The sequence below is a fragment of the Meriones unguiculatus genome, chromosome 5, assembly GCF_030254825.1.
Source record: "Meriones unguiculatus strain TT.TT164.6M chromosome 5, Bangor_MerUng_6.1, whole genome shotgun sequence".
NCBI lineage: Eukaryota > Metazoa > Chordata > Mammalia > Rodentia > Muridae > Meriones > Meriones unguiculatus.
Genome location: NC_083353.1, coordinates 117640237 through 117664009, shown reverse-complemented (window position 1 = coordinate 117664009; position 23773 = coordinate 117640237). Strand labels below are relative to the sequence as shown.

Sequence of the window (23773 nt, the reverse complement as noted above, 5' to 3'; positions counted from 1 at the left end):
GGAGACAATAGAATTGTTTGAAGAGAGGGAACAAGTAGGAGAGGGAGCTCAGAGAAAAATGAGGATAGTAATTACACACTATTGCAGTTTTTCATTCCCCAGATCTGAATGGTTATTGCTGGTAGATGATTTTGCTCATGCCTTGCCTTCCATCTTCCTGTAGTTGTATCTTTGAGGTGTCCATCAGCTCACTGAGTGCCTACTTGCTGACTAATCATCTTCAGAATAATTTTCAAAAACTCTTCCTGAAGAAGCTCCTGCAATTGGGATGCTTTAATTTGTAAAGCATTCTGTTGGAGTATTGTCTGGTGCTTTGTACTTGTTAATTGCTTGCCCCCTGAGGTTCTTACTGTTTATGAGCAAACTGTCACGGACTCCAAGTTTTGCTGTCTAACCTTGCCTGGAAAATTATTCCTGGCTCTTCCTGCCATCTTTCCCCGCCATCACCATGGTGCACATGAATGTCCTGGCAGATGCTCTCAAGAGTATCAACAATGCTGTGAAGAGAGGCAAACGCCAGGTCCTCATCAGGCCATGCTCCAAAGTCATCTTTCAGGTCCTAACTGTGATGATGAAACACGGTTACTTTGGTGAATTTGAGATCATTGATGACCACAGAGATGGGAAAATTGTTGTGACCCTCACAGGCAGGTTGAACAAGTGTGGCGTGGTCAGGCCTAGATTTGATGTGCAACTCAAAGACCTAGAAAAATGGCAGAACAATCTGCTCCCGTCTGGTCATTTCAGCCTCATTGTACTGGCAACCTCAGCTGGCATCACGGACCATGAACAAGCAAGACAAAAACACACAGGAGGGAAAATCCTGGGATTCTTTTTCTAGAGATGTAAAACATAACTAAAAAGCCTCTGTGGACTGTGCAAAAAAAAAAGAAAGAAATTATTCCTGATTGGCCTAAACCTGGGTAGGGCAGAATGAGGTAGGCATGGCCAAAGTTCCAGGCTGGGACAGGAGAATCGTGGGAAGCAGTCAGACAGGAAGAGGCAAGGAAGGAGGATGTCACCATGAGTGAGGTGAAGAGAGAACCACGTGGGCAGGGAGAAAGGACTCTAAGAATGGCATAGGAAGAAACACCAGGGCGAAAAATATATGCAAGTATTTATAAGATTATGGAAGGAAGGTAGCCCAGATAGGAATGGTTAAAGAGGATGACATGGGATGAGGTCTGGAGGATATGAGCTAGTGAAGGTGGAATATCTGCCCAGCCCAAGGTGAAATAAGACAAATCTAAAATCTAACGGGTAAAACTGATCGTTGTTTACTTGAGCTTATTTTGTGTATGCCTAGGAATGGTATAGCTGGATCTTGAGGTAGCACTATTCCTAATTGAGAAAGTGCCAGATTGATTTCCATTGTGGTTGTACAAATTTACATTCCCACCAGCAGTGGAGAAGGGTTCCTCTTCTCCACATCCTCTCCAGCATATGTTGTTACTTGAGTTTTGGATCTTAGCCATTCTGATGGGTGTAAGGTGAAATCTCAGGGTCGTTTTGATTTGCATTTCCCTGATGACTAAGGATATTGAACATTTCTTTAAGTGTTTTTCTGCCATTCAATATTCCTCTATTGAGAATCCTCTCTTTAGCTCTGTACCCTATTTTTTTTAAAGATATTTATTTATTATATATACAATGTGTGTTTTCATGTACACCTGCAAGCCAGAAGAGGGCACCAGATTTCATTTTAGATGGATGTGAGACACCATGTGGTTGCTGGGAATTGAACTCATGACCTCTTAACCTCTCAGCCACCTCTCCAGCCCCTGTACCCAATTTTTTAATTGGATTACTTGATTGTTGCTTTTTAACTTCTTGAGTTCTTTATAGATTCTGGAAATTGGCCCTCTGTCAGATATAGGGTTGGTGAAGATCCTTTCCCACTCTGTAGGCAGTTATTTGTTTTGACAACAGTGTCCTTTGCTATACAGAAGCTTTTCAGTTTCATGAGGTCCTATACTGATTGTTGCTCTTAGAGCCTGTGCTGTTGGTGTTCTGTTCAGGAAGTCATCTCCTATTCCAATAAGTTCAGGACACTTCCCCACTTTTTCTTCTAACAGATTTAGAGAGCCTGCTTTTATGTTGAGGTCTTTGATCCACTTGGACTTTAGTTTTGTGCAGGGTGATAAGTATGGATCTGTTTGCATTTTAATACATGTAGATATCCAGTTAGAGTAGCACCATCTGTTGAAGATGCTATCTTTTTTCCATTGTATGGTTTTGGCAGCTTTGTCAAAAATCAGGTGTCCATAAGTGTGTAGGTTTGTTTCTGGGACTTCTGTTCTATTCCATTGATCTGCCATTCTGTTTCTATGCCAGTACCATGCAGTTTTTATTACTGTACAGCTTGAGATCAGGGATGGAGATACCTCCAGAAGATCTTTTATTGTAGAGGATTGTTTTAGCAGCAATTCTGGGTTTCTTGTTATTCCATATGAAGTTGAGAATTTTTCTTTCAAGGTATGTAAAGAATTGTGTTGGTAATTGCATTGAATCTGTAGATTGCTTTTGGTAAGATGGCCATTTTTACTATGTTAATCTTGCCAAGGCATGAGCATGGGAGGTCTTTCCACCTTCTGATATCTTCTATTTCCTTCTTCAGAGACTTGAAGTTTTTTTCATACAAGTCTTTGACTTGCTTGGTCCATTTGAATTCTTTAGATTCCACAACATGTTGTGTGTGTTTAATGTCACATTGTACTCTCACACACACAAACACACATGTCTGTGTATTCTACATATATATATATATATATATATATATATATATATATATATACATGCCTGTGTATTCTCTATGTACATATATCCTGAAATCTTACATATTTTACCGTTAAACTATCACTTGGGCAATTAGGTGATCAGGTGATTTTGGCAACCAGGTGATTCTTCCAATGAGAATTCTCAGAAGGGTCCTATGTTTATCTGTATGATGATGGCTGCACAACACAACTTTGTAAAAATAACTGTGCGGTAGCTGGTATCAGTTCTGCCACTCTGTCACAGGAAAGGTGGTCTGACAGCTGCATGGGCATGAGGACCAATGATGATTGACTTTGCTTGTTATTTTTAGTTTCTTTACGCTTTGTGGCTTAAAGGCTTTTGGAAGCACCTGCTGATGAAAAAACACACCCTCAAATCTCTTGCTTTTAGGAAGGCCATTGTAGATCCATCACGGTCAGGCTTCAGAACTTGATGTTAAATTTCCATGTTAGGCCTGCAGAGGTGGCTCAGTGGCCAAGAGCACTGGCCATCTTCCCCAAGGACAGAGTTCAGTTCCCATCTTACAAGGCAGCTCACACCCATAGAACACCAACACACATAAAGTTATAAAGTAAACCTTAAAAAATTTTTTTCAAATGTCAGTGTCTTCCATACTTTGTTTTCCATCTAATTACAGCTCAGACTTCTCTTTCCTCTGCAGTTCTGTCTAATCTATCTTCACATTCACTGACCACAGGGTTGTTTGATGAAGCAGGATTCATGAGCCACCAAACATTTGGAATGTTACCCACACACACCCCTGAGGATACTCATGATATCTGTGAAAGAGAAGGAGATTCAGAGACAGGAAATGAATTACTAACAAACTTTCATGTGATTCCAGATACTAAATCCTGAGGTTCTGATGGGTATGAAATTACGTGTACTAAAGGTTCAATCCTGGTTGAAATCAGCACTCTCGTCTGCCAGATTTAGCAAAACTGAGCAAAGATGGACAACTCTGGAAAATCTTGTGGACTTGTTGACATTTTAGGTACCAATGAAGCGAGAGGCAGAAAGCCTGACGTGGTGCTGAGTGAAATCACTGTCACCACACAGTGACAGCTGGTGAAGTTCCACTGAGTCACCGAGTGAGCCTGAGACCCTCATACAGGCTTCCACTGGCTCCATAATCATCAGTGGTCTTGGGGAGTGAGGATGAGCCCCATGTTGGATGTCCACACCCCGTGTCTTCTGGACCCCACAGCCAGCAGACTGCTGCCACGGCCATGTGACTTGAGTGTCCGGTACAGTTCCACCCTGACCACAGAAAGCGACTTTAAGGAAATCCTTGCTTTTCTTCTTCTTTTTCACTTTTGATATGAGAATGGCTGACCTGGTGCCATTTGTAGTCCTTGCTCTAAGGCCCTAGGCCTGAGCATCCTTGGAGGAGTTAGCACAGCCCAGGGACCCACATGCTCCACTCCCTGTAGCTCTGACAGAGGAAGTCCTTTCGCACATGCTGTCCCCCATCACTGCTTTCCCATTGGGTCACTCACAGGTCTGTACCACATTTGTGTCTGCATTTCCACGTTTCATGGCTTCATTCACAACATGGCCATCTCAGAAGACTTTTAGAGCTTCAATTGATGTCAAATAGTACCATGGACTATTTGTACCAATCCTCATTTTCATAACCCAATCCTCCTTTTCAAAACGTAGCATAAAATATTGTGCATCTTAATCCCTGGGGATCAGAGATAAGGCAAAAGCACTTGAATTCAAGATGAATATTTCACTGGAGCTCTGAGAGGGTAACTCATGATTAGAGGAATAAGAACAAGAAAGACTTTTCCAAAACTTTGTCTAAAAAACAAACCTTATGTTTTGTATGTTGCAGATTTTTTTCTTTAAAAACAAACAAACAAAAAAAAAATGGCAAACTGTGTGAGCAGGACACACAGCAAGGTCAGTGACTATGGAGAAACCCTGAGCTACCAGTGTGGGAGGGTGGGGACACACAGCAGAGCACTTGCAGCGGACTTCCTTTTTCGCTCACTTCACCTCGCAGAACTTGGAGTTTGTCCCTGCTCACGCGATCAGTGCCAAATCCCTCCATCTACAATGGACACCTCAGTGGTCTATGCTGACTTAAACCTAGCCAGGACCCCAGAGCCTACACAGACATCATCTCCATCTCTCCCCCCAGGTAAGCAGCTTTACCTCTCCTCTGGCATTTGAATTCTCTTCCAGAGTGAAGATTTTCCTCTGAAACGTATGGGTTTAAGCCATTGCTTTGAAGGTGACAAGCATGTCTTTGTTAGTGTTAAATACTATAGGCAGCCTGTCTGCAGAAAATCACAATTTGGGAAAGGCCATGCATTCTGTTTTTTACTCAAGCAGCAGGCAGAAAACCTGAACATCACTTCCCCTATTCAGCCTTCGTTTAAAATCTTGACAAAAAGAGAATATTTTGCTTATACGAGCAACGGGGTGATTTTACAGATACTTGCTGCATGCAATGGCCAATTCCAAATTCATCTACAGAGCATGGACACTATGACACAGTTCTACCTCAGTGCCAACCCCAGTTCGCCCATTGCAGGGCAATGCTTAGACTTCATGGTTAATGTCTTTGTCTCCTCAAAACAAGGTCAGTCTTTTGAGGAAAGTCACAGTCAAAACTAAAGGCTTGAATTATATTAAAAGCTGGTGATTTATATAGGGGTGTGTGTGTGTGTGTGTGTGTTTATTTAATTTTTTAAAAAGCTGGTTCTTTCTCTTTTGCAAAGTATAACAGCTTTAAGTAGATGAACCTCAAGGTAGCACAGCCACATGGGAATTAATCTGTCAACAACTGGCCAAAAGTAGCACTCTTGTCCCCCAGAGGATTTAGTAGTAACTCAAGCAAAAGAAATGTAAAAGGCTGGGAAGAGGCGAAGCATGTGACCTAGGGATGGCTGAGATGTAAGAGACCAGACTCTCAGGCAGCAAGGACATAAAATGATCATGATACAGCATTCCATTCTGCTGTCTAACTGACTCTACTGACACAGACCTTAAAGCAGTTGCTTTCCAATTTGAAGTCCCACATTTGTTGTGACATGTGGACTTCAAACTTCAGGGCTCCTTGTTAAAGACTGTTGAATTGTCAATGGTTTGAGTGAAAGAAATGTCTTATAATGTTTAGATAAGTGTCAGTGGAAAGTGGAGGGAGGAACTGGCTTAATAACTGTGGAGTTGATGGCACCGTTTTTTGTTTTGTTTTGTTTTTGTTGGGGAAAAGGAAAGCCTTTGTTTTCCCATGATGCCTAGCAAAAGTAGATGAAGAGCTTTGTTGAAAAGTGTGTTAGAAAACGAATAAAGCAAAAAATTATGATGCTCTCTTCAAACTCTACTGGATATGATCCCAAGTCAAGAAGACTACAAAGAAAAAGTGTCTAGAAAGTCTAGGAAAGAGTTGAAAAAAGTAATCATTATTTTAAATGTCACTAATATGGAAACAAACCTGAAGAAAAAAATAGTAGAATAAAAATAGAGCATAACATATGAAGAGAAAATTCTGACGCAGTAGCATAATAACTGTGAAACCACTAGTACCTCTTAGCTAAAGGACTCAAACCATGGTAAACTCAAAGCTCTGTGATTAGATCTGTCAGAAAAGAGAACCGGAAAGGGGGTCATGGGCAGTGACCTATTTTGTTTGTGGTCAAATGGCCAAAGGTCTGTTTTGATGGTACAATGGATAAAATATGCACAAATGCCTCCAGAGCTTATTCATTCATTCATTCAGAAAGAAATAATTACTATGAGACAAACATTACTCTAGACACAGGGAAAGTAGCACTGAAGAAACAGGACAACATCTTTCTCCCTGTAGATTTTATATTACAGAGAAGTTAAAAATCAGTGATAACCACAACACCACAAATGTGTGGTGTTGAATGCCAGCAAGAAAAACATTTAAATCGAAATAAAGACTTTTACCATTAGAGACAGCATCATGTCAAGCAAAGAAATCACCTGAGAGATGATGCTGGAGTCCTGCCCTGAAAGATGTTGGGGGCCAAGGCTGAGTATCTGAGAGATGAGTCTTCTAGGAAGTTGGACCTGCAAAGGCAAAGCGTGAACATGGCTGTGATGTTGTAGGAGAACATGATGCCTGGTGTGCTGCAGAGGTCAAGGCAGGAGGAATGGTGACAGGTGGAAAGGGATTCGGAAGACTTTCCAGAGGGTCAGATGTTGAGGGGAGAAGCCATTAAATGTTTGGCGACAACTCAGCATTGTGTAAATACCAAAGAAGAGCTTCTCACAGATCCCTCCACATAACCTGTGCTTATATAGCTTCTTCTACATGAACTTCAACAGTATGACAAGAGAGTATGAAGAGCCCAACGCAGAAGATGGGAGTTCTCTAAATTTTGTCATGAATGGATAAAGATATTTTAAGTCACCCAAAAGGCTTACTACCTACAATTCAAACAAACAAACAAAAACTCACTTTTTAGGAAAAAAAAAAAAAAGTAACATATTGGCAGTTACCACAGGGCAAAAGCCATGCTCAGGTATTTAGAATATTTATTGTATACAGTCCTCTCTAGAACACTATGAAATAGACATTCTCCACATTTTTTAACTAAGAAAATTCATGAATTAGGAAAATGTTATGGGCCTTGAGGCTTTGGAGTCTCCTCTGGGGTCTATTTCTCCTGTGTAGGACACAGCAGTGGTGACCCATTTGGCCACACCCTCAAACCCTCAAATACACTGACTGCTTCCTCCCATGACAGTCTTGTATCACCTCTCACCATACGACGGTGCTCAGCGTCCACGGGAGCTTGCTTGTCTGCATATATGCTGGTCTCTTACATAAAGTGTAGTACTTATAAGTAACCTGCATGCGGCTGTGTGCTTCAGATAACCTGCGGATATCCTACAGCACCTAGGATAACTTCAAAGCCGTAGGAATAGCGGCCACTATGTATTTGCTCAAAGAATAATGATGGAGAAAGACTGTGTGCATTCAACACAAACGCAGCTTTTGTATGTAACTATCTTCGGTCTGTAGTCACTTGGGTCTAACCAAGGGTCTGCTATGTGCATACATTAATGTCTTTTGTCCCTTCTGGAACATTTTTGTTCTTCTCTCCCTCTCCATCCCTTCCTTTTATTCTTACTCCAGAGTAACATTTTAAACGGAAGTAACTTGCTTAAGTGGATGTCATATCTCTGTTCTGGTCTAGAGATGAGAGACAACTGATGTTTGTCTTCAGTCTGGGTTACACAATTAAGTTGCCAGGGATTATATTACAACAATGTATGAAGGTAGAAATGGACATACAGAAAATTCTGGAAAATAAAACAAGAATAAAAGACAATATGATGGCCCATCTGATTTTTAAAAATTTAACATGTACTCAAAACAAATATTAATTTATATTAAGAAATGTTTAGAAAACTGCAAAACCAACATAAAAAAACATATAAATCATAAATCAAAAAGTGTTATGCAGCTAGGTGTGGTGGCATAGGCCTTTAATCCCAATGCTCAGGAAGCAGCAGCAGACAGATCTCTATGAGTTCTAGGCTAACCTGGTCTACAGAGTACAGGCCAGCCAAGGCTGCACAGAAAAACCCTATCTCAAAAAACCAAAACCAGTAAAGAAGAAAGGGGAGCTACTATGCAGAAGTAAGAAATCCTTAGCCAGGAATGTGGTTCATACCTGTGATACAAGAACCTCAGAGGTAGAGGTAGGAGGATCAGGAGTTCAACCACACAGAAAGTTAGAGGCCAGCCTGGATAAAAAGAGAACAAAGTACAGCAAAAAGGTAACTAGGAAAGCTTTCTTAGAATTAATAAAAATCATTATAAATGTAAAGGCTAGAGAACAAATGAGAGCAATGGGGTATTATAATAATTAGAGTTATAGAAGCTAGCTAATATTTCTCCATAGTATTTTCATAAATAAAATTATTGTTGTTATTTCCCAGAAGACACCCATGCTTTTAAAGTTGTCTGAAATCAAAATAGATTGACCAAATCATGATTTTTTTTATGGACATAGTTCAAAACCTGATGTATCTCAACTTCTGACAAACATGAGACATTCATGGTGTAGTAATTGATGCAAGCCTGTTATACCCCAGTGCCCTCTTTATCTGCTATTTCAATTTCTGCACATTCATAACCTGTAGTCAATAACAAGTTGAGAAATATTAATAAAATATTAAATGGAAAATGTCAGGAATGAGTAACTGTGTTTTAAGCTGGACGTGGTTCTGAACAGCACAGTGAGCTCTCACACAGGCTCGGTAAAGACAAGAGTCACTCCTCACCGCCTGCCAGCTACCCGGGTTTGTGCTCAAATAATCATCATTTTACCAAATCGTAGCCTCCAACTGTGAGTGCTGTGAATGCTGGCAACCCTGTTGTGTCAAAGATAAGCCAGGGGGCATTCGTCCTCCACAAGAAAAGCTACAATATTTTGCTACTACCTACCAAGCTGTCAAAGTTATAGCCACAGTATGCACTCATTTTGCTCCAAGTTGGAGAAGATCATTCTAGATAACATGTTAAATAATAGAATTACTATACATTGCCAGCACAAAGATAAGCCGTGTGTGTGTGTGTGTGTGTGTGTGTGTGTGCGCGCCTTCTCCTTTTTGGAGAAAATGCTTGCTCATTTCCATAACAGAACACATACTTTATTATTGTACAGCATTCACTCAGAAAATTTCAAAAGATCTTTCTCATCAAGTTTGACCCTCCTAATACCCCTTCTCACAGGAAACATGTACAAGTATTCCTGTGTTATCAGAGAAAACACTATTTGACCCAACTGAAAACTTATGTTGTGGAACTCTACAGTAGGGTGGCTGAGAAAGGATCTTTTCCGCACCCCACCCTTAACTTGAATCTTGTTGTCCCCGTCAATCAAACCACCTCTGACTTTCATTCCAAATGCACTCAACTAGATGAAAAGCGTATTTTCTTTAACTTCTCAGACACCTGTCGGTGCCCACGCTGGCATCAGTTGGCTCTGAAATTCGGCTGTGCTGGGCTCATCCTTCTTGTCCTGGGGGTGATTGGACTCAGTGTCTTAGGTAAGTGAGACAGAACCTTTTACCTTAAAATTCTTTCTCTGTTTCCACCGTAAGTATTTCAGCTTCCTCACATGATATGGCCACCTTGAGCCTGGGGAAAGATCACTGAGGAGCAGTTACAGGACAATGTCCCCCGTCACAGTTCTTACTTGTTCTGAGAATCATTCTGGGGGTGACACATGGACACCCAAAGCTGTGCCAAAGGTCACAGATGTGACAAGGTGACAATAGCAACGAAAACCACAAGGCCTAAATATGAGTTCATTAGGTGTCTACTGAACCCCAGAAGGCAGCCAGCAACCGTCTGGTCGGCGTGGGTGTGAGTACACTCACAGAGGAGATGTTCAGGAGTGTGAGGGCGGTAAGAGCTTCACGGTGCCCTTAGATGGCCTGTGACCTAACACCCTGTGAATCCATCTGCTCTGTGTCCAGTCGGGTCCATTGTTAACATGTGGCTAATGCATTGTCTCCTGTCCATTCTCCAGCTTGTTGAGCTGGCTTGACTTCCTGAAGTGATAGATGCAACACCTGTTTCTGTGCCTCGTTCAGCATTTCATCTTCTTCCTGTGTTTTCTTATTACTAGTGATATCACTGCTCCAAAAAACATCCGCAGAAAAAAGCAGTGTGGAAGGTCACTCAAACAGGACAAAACCAGCAGGTAACTTTGACATCCTGATATTAGATCATTATCATGTTACCTTTAGTCAAAGCTCACACCACTGTGGGTCTTATGTTTGAGAAAAGTGAAGCATAGGAAGTTAAGAACTTGTCAAAAGTCTCGTGACTGGTAAGTAACACCTCTGGAAACTTCACTGAGGCTACATGACCTTCAACTCTAGTGTCTTAGCTACCTGGACTTGTTACCCCAGGCTGCTAGCACAGTTGATCACTAATAGACAAATACCAATCCAAAAAGCAGGGGGCTTAAGAGGCAGCCCAGTGGTTAAGAGTGCTGTGTGCAAGTGTGAAAACTGTAGTTACAGCCCCAGCATCTATGTATTTAACACCCCCACACTGCAAGAGAGGATGGGCACTGAGGCCTGCTGGTTTCCAGCTTCGAAGGGAAACACACACGCATTAGCTTTACATAAAAGGAGAAAACCTGCTTCTAAAGACTAGGTGAAGAGGGATTGAGAGGGAGACCTTACATCCTTCTCTGGCCTCTGCATGTGCCTAGGCATGTGTTCTTGAACACACATGCACATAAACACACACACACACATGCACGCACACACACACACACACACACACACACACACAAAGTAATATGCTTCAGAGAAATGCTTTAGAGCCAGTGCTGTGGAGAGACAACATGACCGTGCAAGTCTTACAGAAAAATAAATAAATAAATAAATAAAGGCATTTAATTGGGGCTGGCTCACAGTTTCTGAGGTTTAGTCCTTGTCCTCAGGGTGGGGACCATGGCAGCACACAGGCAGACATGGTGCTAGAGCTGCTGAGGGAGAGTTCTATATCTGGATCTACAGGAAACAGGAAGAAAGGGCCCTGGGCCTGATTTGGGCTTTTGAAACTTCAAAGCCCACCCTCCCATCTCCCCCTCTCCTCCCTTTCACCCTGCCCCTCCCCCATGACACCCTTCCTCCAACAAGGCCACGCCTCCTAAAGTAATGCCACTCCCTGATAACTAAACATTGAAATGTGTGAGCATGTGGGGACCATTTTGATTCAAACCACCTCAAGGAATACTTGACTGTTTTAATAAACCTGTCAAATAGATAACTTTGTCTGAAGTTAATTAATAGAAACAAAAATAAAATACATTCTTTGTTATTTATATTTCTCTGATCTGTCATGACAGTACTCTCGTTCCTGCACCTGTTAGTGAAAGTGTTAGTAAAGCAACTACTGTGTGCAGCTGGCTGTGGTGCAGTAAGAACAGGTAGAAATATTCCGTGTCTCCTTCTCACTTCAGAGAGTCCAGCTAAGTCAATGTGCCCAAAAGACTGGATTCCACACAGACATAAATGCATACATTTTTCTGAAGTTCTCAATACATGGAAGGAAGGTGTGGATGATTGTATTCAGAAAGGAGCCACTTTGCTGCTTGTTCAAGATCAAGAAGAGCTGGTAAGTTGTTCAACAAAACAGAGACATTAGCTGTACTTGAAGCTACACCACCGTCTACACTTACACATCTTCCATGCAAAGGAAGTGGGGACTTTAAGGAAGCTCATAGTCTGAGAGACTTATGACATGGAGCCAATCACTGTGTATGGAAGGCGAGTGTCCTAGGATCATAAATATGGGCACAGATTTCACAAAGGAGGAAGAATAACTGGGCACTCAGGTCAGAGACAGGTGACCTTGAACTAGGTTTCAGGAGACTGGTGGATGAGTCACGAAGACACAGACCCCGGTTTAAGTAATACTCTGTTTTGATTGTAGAGATTCCTACAGGACTGGATAAAGGAAGAAGGCCTTTCATTTTGGATTGGACTAAGTTACAAATTGCCTGACAAGACCTGGATGTGGATAAACAACTCTGCTTTAAGTTCTGATGTGTGAGTATAGAGATGCTAACTCGAATATTCATTTCTACTGCGGGGGTTTTAGGGGGCTGCTGCTTGGGGCTTAATAATAAGGACATGGAGACACCTGAATAGTGCAAGCCTGTTAGCCTTTTTGCTGGAGGCAGCTAACCACCTACTCAGGAGGACTCCCCTGCCACCATGCCTCCTGCTCTGCTCCCATTCTTCCTCCAGCAACAGCCTCCAGCTCTTTTTTTTTTTTCTTTTTAATGTAAATTGGTGTTTTAACTGCATGTGTTTCTCTGTGGGTGTGTCAGATCCCCTGGAACCAACTATTTTTTCATCCAAATCCCTTTCCTTTCTGATACCAAAACCACTTATTAGCCTAGTGGAAGAGGTTCCACAGCTTACTCTCCTGAACCAATCAGCAACAGGACCATACCTGTCTATCTTTCAGTATCTCTTGGCCAGATTGAGGGCTAAGTGACCCATCCCCCAACCCTGCCCCACCACCAACCCTCCAGTAGCTTGATTTTTAACATGATAATCCCAGAGAACCAACATCTTGGGCAGGTGAGGAAGCAACTAACATTTACATAGTAGAAAGCAGACCTTGTGGGGTATAGAGGACAAAACCATAGACCCCGGCAGCATCTGTTGCAACTACAGGGGCACACGTTCATAGCCAGTTGATACACAATGTGTGGGAGTAGGTTACCCCAAAACATCCCAGGTCATCAGGGCTATAGGGCTCCAACAAAGATAGCTAAGATTAAAGAGGTTCAGAACAGCCCAAAAATATAATTCCCCGGGTGGTTGAGATTCTTCACATATGAGAAGATACCAGCCTTATGAAAGGTAATTCGTATGTGCATGCCTGCAATGGAGTTTTACATGGAATGTCTTAAGCAGCACATTTTAATTTTTGGTGAAAATATAGCACAGGGTGTCTTCAGATCAATTTGTCAGGTCCCAACTGGCAGAGCATGAAAGAAAATAAAATAAAATAAAATAAAATAAGATAAGATAAGATAAGATAAAATAAAATAAAATAAAAATAATCAGTGTGGAGCTCTGATATCTGAGAGAAAATAACTGACATATTAACAGTTGTTTGAGAGGATATGATAAAATTGTGTATAATCAGCTTTTGGTCATAGTAATAAAAGATCTGAGACAAACAAGAATGGAAAGATGATTGGGTATCTTTTATTTTGAAGTGAAGAAGTCTCAGCCTTTGGTCTGCTGCTCCATTGCTGTGATTCCTGTGGCAATGCAGAACCTCAGTGGAAGGGCAGAGACAAGCAAAGCTGCTCACCTGTAGAACACAGGGGCAGAGAAGAAAGAAGACACAGGGCAGATAGGCCTTTCAAAGGCATGGCCCCTTCCTGTGAGGGTCACTTCATTCAGCTGGGAACTCATCAGTTAGTTAATCCATTGACAGAATTAACATCCTTATGCTCCAGTCACCCATGGGTAGCATCAGCAGCTGGACACTGAGGTCTCAGTAGGTGCCCAGTTAGGACATACTGGGCATCTAAGCCATAGGTGTGTGTAGATCACAAAGCAGTCAAGACCTATTTGCTCTTTGGTGTCTCATTTTCTTATTGTGGGAGACTGCATGGGAGATTTCAGTGGGAGAACTGATGCTTCATACCTAAGTTATATATTTGAGCAGAATTCATAATTACTGGCATAACAAGGAGCAATGTATCACCACTCCAGAGGCAGGAGGACCTGGAGAACAGTCTCACACAACAGCCAACTTTATTCAGAGCAGCAGACAGTTTATACTGAGCGTTAAGAAAGCTCAAGCTGAATACAATAACAAAGGCCAGCTGAGCATGGCAAATACGGTTTTCCAGAGAAGCACACAAAGAACAGTTTAAACATTATCAATCAGTAATAATAAGCAGTCTGGAAATGTCACTTTTTTTTTTTCTGCTGCACCTAGCAGAACACAAAAACACATCCAAGAACATTTTATGTTTTAAAGAAACAAGACTCAGGCTTTTGTTTTATTTTTAATATTTTATTCATTTATGATTTCTATAGTATTTGACCTGCATGTGTGCCTGCATGCCAGAGGAGGGCAACAGATCTCATTTTTTTAGATGGTTATGAGCCACCTTGTGGTTGCTGGGAATTGCTGGAATTGAACTCAGGATCTTTGGAAGTACAGCCAGTTCTCTTAAACTCTGAGCCATCTCTCCTGCCCCAAGTCACAAGACTCTTGTCCTGTTTTCTTGGAGTGTCACACAAGCACCTCACGCACTCGGGCTTCTCACACGACTCCATTCTTGGGCCGTGTCATGACAGTGGCATTTCTACGTATTTCATAAGCAAAGGCAGGCAGGATTCGATCAAATTTCTGTACAGAAGAAGACATTTCTGTAAAGAAGAAGAAATTACATTGCTTCTAATTTTTTTAAGAAGAAGGTATTATGTTGAGTTCCATTTTTTATTAATTGTGCTGGTGAGTTTTACGTCAGCTTGACAAAAGCTAGAGTAATCTGGGGTGGGGGGAAGGGGGTCTAGCCAGGCTGAACATGGCAAACATGGCGACAGGAGGCCCTGGCCTTTTTCCTCATTCCCTCTGCCTTGCTAAAAACTGTTCCAAATCTAGCCACCAAGGTCTTTTCCCTTATTTGGCCACTTCTTCCCCTGAGGCTGACTACCAAGGTTCAGTTATCAAAGTATTGAAACCAAGTAATCAAAAGATCCCTTTGGCTTAAGCATGCCCAGTTAAAATTAAACACCTCATTTGAACACAGGGCTTCCCCTTGTACCTTATAAGCTGCCGATGTGTGCCTCCTTTCTGCTCCTTCATGGTCCTGCCTCCTGCTTTCTGGCCTGCTTGAGTGCCTGCTTTGACTTACCTCAGTGAAGGACATTTTCGAACTCTAAGTGAAATAAATCCTTTTCTTCCCATATTGCTTTTGGTCATGTTTTATGATAGCAATGGTGTCATAGCAAAGTGTTTACTCAAGACACAAATCTTGAGCAAATTTATGCAAATTGCACAAGTCAATACTTAAAACATTCCTTTTAATCATTTAGAATAAAAATGATTGAAATTTAAAATACTGAAGCATATAGATATGTGTTATATGAAATATAATAATGTATTAAGTTTAGAGATTGTTAAACACATTGTTAACCTAGAGAGCAAATATTGACAGTATACAAGACCACATTTTGAATTTTTTTTTCAAAAAGTAAGACTTTAAAGTGGGAATTATTTCAAGACAAATGTTATGGTTAGAATATATTAACAAAAACAAAAAATACACATCTTGTTTCATAAATCTATCCTGAATTTTTCTAATGCTTTCACAGTACCTTATTTAGGGTTACTGTTGCTATGACCAAAAGCAAGTTAGAGAGGAAAGAGTTTATTTATCTGGCTATGCTTCCATGTCTCTTCTCATCACTGAAGAAATTCAGGACAGGAACTCAAGCAGGGCAGGAACCTGGAGATAGGAGCTGAGGCAGAGGCCATCCTGCAAAGTGAGCCTCAGAGTCAATCAGAAAATGGTTGGTTACTTCTGCAATCGTCCTGCCACTATTGCACCAGCATATAAGCGGGTTGTTGTAGCTTGTGGGATCCACAGCTAAGTTGGACACTGATGACTCTTTTCACCCAGAAACCTGCACAGCACTTTCCAGTGTGAGTGTGTGTGTGTGTGTGTGTGTGTGTGTGTTACTTAATTAGGCTTTGATGTAACGTGTTTACACTATTGTGATTCACAGTGATAATAAAACTGTAAGATATCTGAAGTGTATGGGTTCAGCTCAGTCCATCTGTCATTTTACCATGAGTATAAAATGATCACGTGGCAATGATCAGGTAAGCCTGGAGGCTGCTGAGCTATGGTAGAAAAAGCATCAGTCAAGCCCTGCTTTTGTTTTAACTCTCTTACCCTGGTTGTCAGATAAGGAAAATGTAACCAATTTTCCTGCATGATTATTTGGCAAATCGTTAAAATAATAATAGCAATCTCCAAAGGTCTGATAGGAGATGGCCTAGGAAACCCTAAAGGCATTTTGAACAGATTGGCTGTAAGGAAATTATCTTTACACTTGAAGAAAGTCCTGAAGCATGAAGAAATAAGACAAAGGCCATTTACAGTGGAGGGAAGTCTATGGCGTGACTGCTAGCATACAGGAAGTTGGGTGAGGGCAGAGTTGCCTCTCAGGCCCAAAGGGCTCCATGAAGAAATGACAAAAGGAAGAAAGAGCAGCTGTAAGACAGCCCCAGCCACTGTCATACACCACCTTCTGTTTACAATAAATCGGTACAAACTGAACTCATCTCTTCCTACAGTTAACTCTAATTTTTCCTGTGTTGTTTGGATTCTAGTTCACACCTGAGCCATGTATGAGTATTAAATCAAATGCCCACAGGCATAAAGGGTCATGATTATCACATGGCCTTAGCCTCTTTCCTCTGTAGATCCTGTGAGCTCAGTCTGTATGTTAAACACAGTCATTGAACACCCACCGTGTTTAACTGTTGTCACTGTACATATGAATGCCTTTCCCAAGCACTGGCTGGTTATAGCCTATACACTCAGGAAATGGGAGCTCAGGAAAGTGAGGTGGCTCTTTTCCTTGCATGAGATGTTGTCAGTCCAATGAGATTCAATCCTGCTTCAAAACCTTTATGAATATTTTTTTTTCTGAAAGAATTCTTCTGTAGTTGAAAGTAAAATTGAAAAATATTGAGTAGATGTGTTCAGATAAGCCTCGATCTTTAATATCGACAAATGTTGTTACTCTGTGTATGGTGCTTAAGAACTGTGGATTCTACCATCCTTAGAAGTCTAGAGGAGAAGATGGCCAATTCAGGATAACTAAGAGCAGCTATTCTCTTCCTCCTCAGAATACAAGTCATTGGTGAAGCTAAAGCAGACAGCTGTGCTGCAATCTCAAAGGACAAAGTGCTTTCTGAGGGCTGTGGTTCAGACATTCGCTGGATCTGCCAAAAGGAACCAAAACGTGATACCGTGTGCAATTACTCCTGACTGCAAATCTTATCTTGATTATTTAACCATGAATAGCAGATCTCCACACTCAGTCTGTCTCTCCTCCCAGTTCAGTTAGTGCCACAAAGCATGGACTCTGAAAGCACCATGATGCTTACAGATAATTTATTCTGTAAATGTGAATGGATAGAGAAAGAGATGTGCCATTCTAAGAGAGGTGTTCTATGAAAAGAAGCCCAGGCAGCTGAGGGGCACCAGATTTGAATCCTGGAAAACATGACCCTCACTGTGTTTCTGAGCTCATCTGCAAAAAGCCACAGAAAACCATTTACAAACTCATTAAAAAAATGCTTGCAGTGCAGGAACTGGTGGCTCTGGGAAGGCTGAGCCAGGAGGGTCATGAGTTCAAGGCCAGCCTCAGTGTGGTGGATTAAATGATAAATGTCCTCCATAGCCTTGGGCATTTTACCACTATGTCCCCAGTTGCTGGCACTGTCTGAGGAGGTTCAGGGAGTGCAGCTTTGCTGGAGGAATGTCACTGGAGGTGGCCTTTGAGAGTAAAAGCCCCTGCTACTTGTAGCTGGCTCTGCTTCATGCTTCCAGTTCAGATGTGAGTTCTCATCTGTCTCCTCCAGCTGCCATGCTTTCTGTTTCTTGCCTGTACAGATTCTAACCCTCTTGAATGAAAAGCCAAATTAAACTCTTCTATAAGCCACCATTGTGTTTTATCGTAAGAACAAGACAACTAACTAATAAATTGGGCAACTTAATAAGCAAATCAGAAACTGTTGGGGATGTTCTCATACACTTTTTACTCAGATGCTGTGCCCTGAGATCCAGTTGCAGTCTGGATGTGGCCATTGTCATTTCTATGAAGAATATCCTGTCTCAATGTTGTGTAAAGAATGCTCACCAATTGTCACTGACAGGCTAATAAAGAAGCATATGACTGATGAATGGGCAGAAGAGAGAGCAGGCAGGACTCCCATTCCCAGTCTGAGGTCTCAGGTAGAAAGAGAGAGGGACAGAGAGAGGAGGAGAGAAAAAGAGAGACAGAGAGTGAGAGAGAGAGAGAGGAAAAAGAGGAGAAGGGAGGAGGAAGTCACCAGAAGAAGGATCTTGAGGAGTTTGCCATGAGGTTGGAGAGTCATGGCAGAAGGCCAAGGCAGGACTGAGATGGCGACTAAAACAGCTCATGGCTGGGAGGGAGCCAGACTAGCATAATAGAAAAATAGTATAATAGAGAAATAGCTGAGCAGTTATAGAGCTTAAAACTTGTTGAAGAAATCTCATAAGACTCCGTGTCATCTATTTGGGAGCTAGGGTGGGTAGAGAAGAGGACCCTACTAACTACAGATTTCTACAGAGACAACAACCAAAACCCTGCTCTTGGCAGTTAGCTGCAGTGAACACATTGCAGCAGAGCAGGGAGCTTAGGGAACACTTTAGTAACTCGGGAATCTACTTCAGTTGAGCTCTGCACACACCTCTCTTTTGGTAATGCACTTGGGAGCCAGGGTTCCTTTCCTGTACATGCTATGCACACATGTCCCATGTCTAAACAAAGTACCTCGTGATCTGTTTGCACCCCAAGACCTCCACAGCCATAAAGCTGCACTTTACACCTACTTCAAACAATAGAAGTTTTCATCGCTCTAAGGACCATCAAGCATTGACCGTTTCTAATCAAACATAATATTAATGTGTCTTGGAACTATGGGAAATGGGTCAGTCCAGTCTAGACTGGTCTGGGGTGTGTGCTCAACAAGGCAAAGCAAACCTGTTGAGAGAATCTCCTGTTTACCTTCTGAGGCCTAGAACACCTGAACATGTGAATCATTAAAAACAGAAGTGTTGGGGGAAGGGTTTATGCAATCCAAGCTTGTCAGTCAAAACAGAGAGCCACCCAAATTAAGCTCCTTGTAACCACACTCCTTCTCTTGAACCCCTAAAAAGAAGCCCCCCAACCATCAGGGCCCTAGAGTACTCACTCCTGTGGCTGCATGTTCTCATTACACTGTATTTCAGTGTGAACTATAGCCTTGCTTTAGATGAGGTTTCCCAGCCACCTTGCTAACCCTGAAGAAGGCACCAAGAGCCTGGAAACACTCCACCCTGTCCTGAATGCAGGCAGCATGCTTCATGTGCACAGGTGCTTATTGGGAATGGACATTTCCTACACTTAAACTGGATAGCAGAAGTGGATTCTCGAACGCTTCAGGGAAATATTGAACATATCAAGAAACACTTCTGTTTTGTTTTGTTTTGTCCTCCTCCTGTCTTCTTTCCAAGGTGTGTTAGTGGGATTTTACATCTCTACTAAAAACAGCTGAGAGAAAAACTTAAAGCAGGGAGCACTTCTTTGGCCCAACTTCAGGATTTTCTGCCCTGGTAAATGTGTTTCTGAGCCCATAGAGATGCAGAAGGTGATGGCAGAGAGCATGTGGCAACTGGAAGCAGAAGAGGGAGACAAAGAGGGACCAAGGACAAGCCAGAGCCTCCAGAGGCATGTTTCCGGCATGTCACCTACACCTGATCTCAGGGGTTCCCCAATCCCCCAGTACTGTTATCAAGTTCTGAGCTCATCAGTATATTAAAATGAGGCAGAGCCCTCATTCCCTAATGACCTCTCAGGGACTGCATCTGTAATCAAGCTGAGGACCAAAACATCTACACGTGAGCCTCCTTCAGAGGACACTTCCTGCATAAAATGTAAGAAAGGCTGTGGAGGGATTGTACTGTGAGCCTCCTTGAATCCAGCTTAGCGCTGTGACTCTTGTGTCAGCACTGGCATCTTAAGAAGCAGCTTTAACTTGCTACGTTCTCGACCCCTGATGAGGCTGACAACATTGCCAGTGGTACAGTCTGTACCAGTGCATCCTGGCATGAAACAGAGGCAAAGCAAGAGAGCTCAGTGTGCACATTGGGGTTCTCATATACATGACAAGGAAGTGGTTCTTGTATCTTTCCCCCTTCCTCTCCATACCTCCTCTCTTCTCCCCCCTTTCTGTCCTGCTCTGTGGCTCAAACTCAGGGTGTCATACACTGGGTAGTTACTCTAGCACAGAACCCAAGTTCCTGTCTGTCTTAGGCATGCAGTATCTTCCTTTCCAGCTCAGCTATGCCAGATACCTGACTTACAGACTGTGATGTAAAATATCACATGTGGGCTGAGGAGACAGCTCAGTGCATAAAAGTAATTTCCACAAAGCATGATGACCTGAACTGGGATGCCCAGAACCCATCTAAGAGCTATGAAGAAGTGAAACATCTGCGATCCCAGTGTGCCCCTAAGAGAAGAAGGGGGTTGGACACAGTCTTCAGAAGGTCCTGGGCCTCATAGTCTAAGGGAGCAGCAAACAATACACAGTTTCAAACAAAGTAGAAAGGTGAGAGGACCTATGCACACAGTTGTCCTCTGACCTCTACACATGTACAGGTGTGCCCCACACTTAAGATTCAAGAACAAACAATCACATTCACTCACATGGTCACTCATTCATCTCACACTCACTCACACTCACACCATTTGTTATATTAAGTCATTAAGTTTGGTTTACCCTCAGGAAGAGTGTAAACCAGATTCTTTGCTATCAGAAAGTTCACTGAGGCCAAGATAACCCTGGAGTCCAGCTTGTGACTGCTCCAAAAAAAAAAAAAAAAAAAAAAACAAGCCTCAAATCCTGTGATTGTTGCAAGAGTCAAGGCTGTGACTGATCCAAACATAGTGCTGTGAATGGTCAGAAACCCAAGGCCATGACTGGTCCAAAGGCCTTTGCTCAAGCTTCTCAGGAAGGTGGCTCTGGCTCACCAAGTCTGCTGGAAGCAGCCTGCCTGATGTTGCAACACCAGTCCTGAAAAAAGTCTCCTCTGAAGTGGCCTTGTCATGTTTTCTCTAGGCAGTCCAGGCTGAGCTGCTAAGGCTAGGGAAATAGCAGCAGGGAGAGCAGAGAGCACAGGCTACAGAACCACAGAGGCTGAGGCAGGACCCCCGAGTGCAGGCTGGCCATGCTGTGACCACGGGAAGGCTGCTGTTGCTGAACAGCTGAAGAAGCAGCTGATCGGTTTGTGACCAGCCAGGGTGAAAGGGAGAAGAAAAGAAAGAGGAAGAGGACAGAGCAGGCAGAGCTGACCTGAAAGAGGAGAGAACAGAAACCAAGGTCCTTGTTGCTGGGAGAGTCCTGGAGAGATACCTAGTGGTAATGGAAAAGGGTCTCTGACCAGGGGCTGAGAGTTCAAACACAGGTTCTGCCAAGGGTCCAGCAGAGCCCTAGGGTCTGAACCTTGAGAGCTGAGGGTCAGGGTCATTGAGGTTTGGAGAAAAATGGAACACTTGAAGGAGTGAGCCAATTGCTGCTGATCTCCCAGCAGTGGCTATGACTCATTTCTGCAAACCCTGAGGGTAAAAGGGGAGCAAGGCTGCCAGGACCAGAAGTGGGAGAGCATCTTGCCTCCAGGTAGAGGGGAAGAGCCCTCAGCCAGCTGATGTATGACATTTCCACACACAGCGGGTATTCAGGACACTGACTCATTGGAGACATCATAGGCAAAGCCTTGGCATTCCTTTACCACAAACCACACCAGAACCAGGGGGAAACAAACAGGAAAGCTGATGAAAAATTTGTACCCAAATAAATATTTTAAGGTAAATGAGGTAAAGTCATATAGCAACCTTATCATAGCCGATCAATTATAGACACCTTTGGCTTTGGTGAGAGGATTTCTGCAATAGGTTAAATTAAATGAATGAAGCATGAAAGCAAAGGGAGTAAATGAGCTGGCCACAGTTAGCAGAGACAGGAAGGACAGCTGTAACTAAACCAGATAATAGGGTATAAAGTTACCTGTCAGCCAAGTTAAAGCAATGAAGAGGGCAGCTGTTAAATAACTAAGAAATATGACATGTATAAGCCTGATATTTCTGAAGGACAAATAGCACAGAAGTTAAACACTCATACAGGAAAACTTTACAAACATAATTAACCTGAGAAGCCACGGAAAAAAACATTCTTGAAATCCCGTTTTCTGTATCAACAGAGGCAATGATTAATATGAGGTTTCAGAGATTGTTTGCACGTGCCCCTCCTGTGAATTCACCATAAATATTCAATGATAAATAAAACACATTTTTTTAATGTAATTTTCTATCTTGTGACATATCCACAACCAAAGACTCTTGCTCATTGGTTTGGGACTTCCTGTGCTTCAGGTACATTCTCTAACTTTCACTCCATTCCTAACGACACAGCCCTCCATCCATGCACCATCCCAAGAGCATTTGGCCTCCCTGCTTTGTTTCTGTGTCCAGCTTTGTTCATATAGTGTCTTGCATAATGTGTATTCCCTACTTCAATCTTTTCACATGCCACCCTCCCAACAAATAATGTGTCTTGTAACACATGTAAGTGACTGTTTACTGAGTGGTTGAACAAGAGTGACCACCTAATAAGGGAGCCACATTGTTTAAGAAAGGGGGACTTGAAGAAGAGTAAATTCTAGGGCTGTTCCCTCATCTTTCCTCCCATTTACAATCTTTGTATTTGACAACAGAATTATAGAGCATTTGTTACAGAAATTAAAAAAAAAAATCGATCTCTATAGACTCCAGGCAGATGCTACTAGGCCTGTTGGTACACAGATGGTTAATGGGTCTGCTGACCAGAGTTACAAAAACCTGCTTCTCTGGAGACCTTTGTGGTTGTTATTTCCTGTGCACAAAGACAACTGACCTGCTCTTGTTTGCAGTGGAAAATTCTGAACATTGAATATGGAAGGCTTCTAGCCAATGTCCTATCCATTATGGTTTTGAAAGCTTCATGAGTACTGGTGGCATTTATGGCAGGACAAGTCAGGAAGAATGCTTCCCATTCAGAAGGGTTTGCATTTAACATCTGGTGCTAATCAATGGTTTCACTTGGCGTTTAGAAGTCACGAGTCTTTGCTATTTGTCCTGTGTATGTCAATAGCCATCCACTCAGCTATGATACTCAGTTATATACACAGACATAATCATTTACAGGTAAAGCTGCCTCAGAGAATGATAGCACTTGCAGCCAAACCTGATGTCCTGAATTTGATCCCTAAAACCTACAGCGTGAAAGGAGAGAAATAACTCTTACAAGTTTATACATCATAGCATGTTCACACTCACACACAAGCATTAAATCAATCAATGAATGAATCAATCAATCAATAAACAAATGTTTTAGAATGTTCACAATATAAAAATATTCTCACTGGACTGGTTTAAACACACTAGGCTATGCCATTAACTGTGTCCCTCCCATTCAGATGTTGTGCCTCAGAATGGGACTGTATTGGAGACAGGCTCTCAGTTCATTAGCTAAAATGAAGCTTTGAAGTTATACCCTGCTCTGCTGTGACTGATAGCAAAAGGGTTATGGCACAGATACAGGGGAGGGGGACATGGAGGAACAAGAAGATGGCTCTGAGATAATGAGGGACACTGACAG

The 23773-nt window shown here is 42.3% G+C and overlaps 2 protein-coding genes across 2 annotated transcripts in view; both read left to right on the top strand.

The window, feature by feature from the left end:
* Nucleotides 1-448: 448 nt before the first annotated feature.
* LOC110564839 (small ribosomal subunit protein uS8-like) lies at nt 449-841 on the top strand. Its single transcript, XM_060383367.1, has one exon. The coding sequence runs from the start codon at nt 449-451 to the stop codon at nt 839-841; it is 393 nt and encodes a 130-aa protein (XP_060239350.1).
* A 3940-nt stretch (nt 842-4781) lies between these two features.
* LOC110564841 (killer cell lectin-like receptor subfamily B member 1A) overlaps nt 4782-23773 on the top strand; it is a 31648-nt gene continuing 12656 nt past the window's right edge. Inside the window, exons 1-5 of the mRNA XM_060384258.1 lie at nt 4782-4927; nt 9724-9822; nt 10407-10481; nt 11757-11911; nt 12230-12345. Of these exons, the coding sequence (XP_060240241.1) occupies nt 4843-4927; nt 9724-9822; nt 10407-10481; nt 11757-11911; nt 12230-12345 (530 nt within the window). The 5' untranslated portion in view covers nt 4782-4842. The remainder of the gene's footprint in view (nt 4928-9723; nt 9823-10406; nt 10482-11756; nt 11912-12229; nt 12346-23773) is intronic.

Bases quoted from the DNA above. Each gene is read 5' to 3' on its own strand.
- LOC110564839 (XM_060383367.1), top strand. From the start codon at position 449: ATGGTGCACATGAATGTCCTGGCAGATGCTCTCAAGAGTATCAACAAT.